Here is a 4,877-nt window from a genome sequence, read left to right on the forward strand (position 1 = left end):
TTCGGGGGGGGGGGGGGGGGGGGGGGTTAGGTAATAATATTTTCTTTTGTATATTTTTGCATGTTTTCTATATGTATGTTGGAGCAAATTTTTGGTGTGTCCAGTTTCTAAAACTTAGTAAAAAATTATTTTTAGTTCTCAACTTAAGAAAAACAAAAATAATCCTCATAAGTATTTCGATAAAACTAGCCACCTCATCAAATTTCCATCAAAGCAACCGTCAATTGAACTTACATGAGTTCTGAACCAAAAGGAAGCTAAAATATTACAAGCATGAACCGCAAATTTCTTATAGCACACACCAGAAAGCAAGAGAGCAGAACAACGACTCCAGGAAGCTACTTTTGCACATTCAACTTTCACATTTAAATCCTGTGCACAATCGGGCTCCCACCATCACAATCGGGCTCCAACCATCGCATACTTCGCATGTATTGCAACATAATCCTAGGTGTTCAACCCTAGCATCAAACATATACTGCATTACCAGATAATTGTGTATTGTTTCCGTTTTGACCTAATAATCTCTTGTTTTGGAACAAGGGGAAAACAACCCAAAATATTGATTTTTCAAAGAGAAATACGAAACATTAGAACCAAAAAAGCATATGAGATCATATCAGTCTGATAAAAAATGATATTATCAATTATTCAGAAGGTATAAATACATTCACTCATTACACACACAACAATGGGATGACATATGATCCATTTATTTTATAGATTAGGATGCATATCTACAAACTCAAACATGTCCTTAATTTGCTCACTGGTCCGCCGTGTAATTAGCCAACATTTCACTTAGTTGTGGTTGTTCTCCCAGAACTGAGCCTGGAGCCAGTCTATTGTATTCTTTTCCACCTGAAATGCCTTGGCAAGAACATCATCGGATATTTGTGGGTCTGACCCAAACACCGCATTGGCAATTGTGATAGCCCCTGAGTTCTGGCTGTTGAGCGCGGCAATTGCAACGGCGGGCTTGTGGGGGTTGGGGTTGAATTGGAAGTGGATGAGCCCCACGGGAAAGACGAACACATCACCTTTGTTGAGCACCTTCGAGAGGAACTTGTTTCTGTTTGGGGCGGGCTGGTTGGATGTGACAAAGCCAACGTACAGTGTCCCCTCGAGCACCGTGAGGATCTCAGTGGCGCGAGGGTGCGTATGTGGTGGGTTCTGACCCAAGGGAGCATAGTCGATGCGCGCAATTGAGATGCCGAGGGTGTTGAGTCCAGGAATCTGCATGACGTTGATCAAAGTGACGTTGGATCCAACCTTGTTGGTCACCCTCGGCTTGTCGAGGGCGGCTGCCTTGAAGAAGTCATCAGCGTTGACCTCCATTGGGTTCTTGCAAACAAACCCATTGACACGTACTGGTGCATAGAAGAGATTTATAATGTAAGCTTAGGTCTTACAAAGTTGTTTCGACTTGCATATAATTTCCAGAAATTCATTTCAACGTATTTATTTGGTGAGAACATGATGAGAAACCGGATAGTACCTGGTGAATTCATGTCGGCGACACAAAAGTCCTGGAGGGGGCTAGGATCGGAGGCAGTGGCCTGCCATGAGATCAACGCAAGAAGAACAGCGAGGAGAAGGAAGGAAGAGGAGGATGCCATCTGATCTTTTTCTCTCTCCTGTGTTTCTGTTTGTGATTGTGGCGTGAGTGATGGTTTGAACATGCAGGGATGTATGAGTTTATATAGGTGCAGCGAGCAGCGCCTGAAATCGTTAGAAATTATAGACTTAGTCAAGTGAAACCAACCAACCAGTTGAACTGGTCTCTTGCTGCTAATTAAACTACTGCATATACGCCCATTTAAGACACGTTTTCCCTTCAAAGAAGCAATGCAGCGTATACAGACATATAAAGCTATTCTATGGTGATGTGTATGGCTGAGTAGTAATTATGAATGTTTCTCCATCTCACCCACAGTCGCCACAATGCATGCAGGGTCGATTCCAGGAAAATTAAGAGCAGTCGAGAAGCCAAGTCATGTAAGGCAATCAATCGTTTTCTAGCTCGATGCCGACATAGATGAAGTCGCCTACTCACGCGTAGGCTTGATTCATGGGCGCATGACTTCTGAAGACATATAGAGTGACTACTACCCCTGTTCTTTTCAGTTGTTGATACAGAATCATGTGTGCAATCGACCTTTTCAAACTATGAAATTATATATTTGCCAATAGATTTTTCATGAAATCCAGTAACATAGGGCGACAGAGTAGTTAGCAGATTTGTAGCAGCCCCTATACGTTATCATCACGTCAGTCGGATATTTACTTGGTCAGATGTCTCTCGAAGTGCTTGAGTACTTACAGGAATAAGCGACGACATTAATGGACGAAGTGCCCAACCAAAAGGAGAGCAGGAAGTTTCCATATGATCTTAGTAAGACTAGTTAACATCTTCTTGCGAAGATTTTTATCATGCATGACCAGTTCAGTGTATAAATCTAACAATCTGGTTAGCCTTCCTGACTAGGTTCATGGCACCAGAGCTCACCTGCTTCTTTTTCTATTGTAAATAGTAGTACATCCAATGACAAGACTAGGCCAGGCGGCCAAGTTATAAACAGGTTAATTTCTTGGAGGTGTGTGTTGGCAGTTTTAGTGTAGAAAGAAGTTTCCATTAGATGATTTAATTGCTTCTATCACAAGCATCTTACAAAGAAACAACTCAAATAATAATTATTTTGGGGACTCGGATATCTGCAATAGTTTTGCTGGGGAATGATCAATCAAACTTACAAGAGTTCTGAACCAAAAGGAAGCTAAAATAATACATCCAGGAAAAATAGAACTGACGGCAACCAAAACAGCAAGTTTCGTGGCAATGGAAACGTAAACTACATCTTTCATCACCGGAAAGACAGACCACAAGAACGACTCCAGGAAGCAACTTTTGCACATTCAACATGCACATTGCAACCTCCGAGCACATTACCATATAATCATATGGTCATCTATTCGCTTCTGATTAAAATTTTGCATAAACTCCTCAAGTTTCCTTTTAATATGCCTAAGCGTTACTGCATCATCTGATGTACAGCTGAGTAGTATATTATGATTATTTATCCATCTCACCCAAGTTGGCACAATGCTTGCAGGGCAGGTTCCATGAAAAGTCACCACCCACCACCATAGTTTATTATATATCATATACTTGGTCATGGTGAGAACTGGTCCTCATGAGGTCAAAGAGCAGCTGATAAAAGCCAAGTGACGTAAAGCAATCGTTTTCTACCTAGACAAACTCACCTGCTTAGCTTTATCTACTCCCTCGCTTCTTTTCAGTTGCTACAGAATGCGTGCAATCAAGCTTTTCAAGCTATGGCCACTAACATAAGCAAACTATATATTTGTCACCGGATTTGTCAAGAACAATACTGTGCACAAGATATGGCACGGAATAAAAATATCATACGCATAATTATACATTGATAGATGTGTGTTAGCAGCTTAACATACATATGATTAAAAAGCATGGTTAGAGATATAATGGAATATCTTTCCGTTCTCCAAAACCAAGGGAAAAATAAACAGAGAAACTTTGCAATATGAGTCACCTAGTGATATACAAAATAATAGGTTGGAAGATGATGTTGTAGTTAACACATTGTGCCAATAAGCAAGAAATCAAGGTTCGTCATTCCATGCATGAATACAACTAATACACAACTACTATATGGAGCAGCCCCTGTTATCATCATATCAATAAGATATTTACTTGGTCCAAATTTTCTCAAAATGGTTAATTACATTAATCCACACACATATAACAATGACGATACGGAGCAGAAACAATTCATGTGATCTTAGTAAGAGTAGTTAACTTCCTCTTGCTAAGAGGTTTATCATGATCATTTCAATGGAAAATCTGACAATCTAGTCCTCCTTTCTTGAGTAGGCTCATGACACACCTCGCATGCCTCTTTTGTTAGAGTAAACAGCAAACCCAATGAGTGGGTTGGGTGGCCACTCATAAACTGATTAATTTCTTGGACGTGTGTGTGTGTGTCGTTTTGATACGTAAAAGATGTTTCCCTCAGACAAATAAAATGCATCCAGAAAGAAGAAGACAGGCCCCAACATCATCCTGGTGGACGACATGAGTGCCTATCTCCGCCACCCGCCCTAGACCTAGACATGCTCCACCTCCCTGGTAGCCATCGATCGGCACCACATAGAGCAAAGCCCCGAGCAATGGTAGGCGGCAGTGATATGTCCCTTCTCTCCGCTCCACCCCTTGGTCTCTGTAGGCTAACCCTAGCACCTCACACCACCACCACTGCTATCCCCTGCCTCCGGATGTGGGCCGCTGACCTAAGATTTTGTGGCATGTCTAGTGGTGTCATGGTTCACTTGGTTCGTGCGTGGATCTGGGAACTCTGGCTGGAGCCAGTGCTCTCCCACATCAGGCAGCATCGTGATCGTTGACCTGTGAGGGGTGATTGCGGTCAGATGGGATGTGGTTGCCCATAGCCTCTGATGGGTGAGGTTCCACCACAGGTGAGGTACTCCATGCCCCTACCCGGAATGGTCAGGTGGGTGTGTTGGCGGTCTTAGGCCCGACCGGATCTGGTCATGGTCATGGACTTGGGCCAGCTCAAGCCTCACTATGGCTTGATGTCTTTCTCCAGTGACCTCGTACCAACAGCTTGGTGGCGGGGCATGGGTTTGGGGTGTCATACGTTGAGGCGATGGCCCAGGATGGCAGGCTGGACGTCTGGCAAGGGTGCGGGGTGGTGAAAGCGAAAATTCGGCGCCTCAATGCTGTTGGAGGCGATGTCTTGGTAGTCACACACCTATTGGGGTCGTCGCCATTGTTCTCCCACCCTCTTAGCTCTGGGTGAAAACCCTTGTCCCCCCAA

The 4,877-nt window shown here is 43.3% G+C and overlaps 1 protein-coding gene across 1 annotated transcript; it reads right to left on the reverse strand.

Moving 5' to 3' along the window:
• Positions 1–625: 625 nt before the first annotated feature.
• Positions 626–1,657, reverse strand: LOC123100712 (germin-like protein 8-11). The gene is made up of 2 exons (XM_044522597.1): positions 1,499–1,657; positions 626–1,370 (listed from the first exon to the last, which is right to left on the reverse strand). Exons 1-2 carry the CDS (start codon positions 1,617–1,619, stop codon positions 802–804), a joined length of 690 nt encoding a protein of 229 aa, XP_044378532.1. The 5' UTR covers positions 1,620–1,657; the 3' UTR covers positions 626–801.
• Positions 1,658–4,877: the final 3,220 nt, after the last annotated feature.

Source organism: Triticum aestivum, chromosome 4D, assembly GCF_018294505.1.
Source record: "Triticum aestivum cultivar Chinese Spring chromosome 4D, IWGSC CS RefSeq v2.1, whole genome shotgun sequence".
Lineage (NCBI taxonomy): Eukaryota > Viridiplantae > Streptophyta > Magnoliopsida > Poales > Poaceae > Triticum > Triticum aestivum.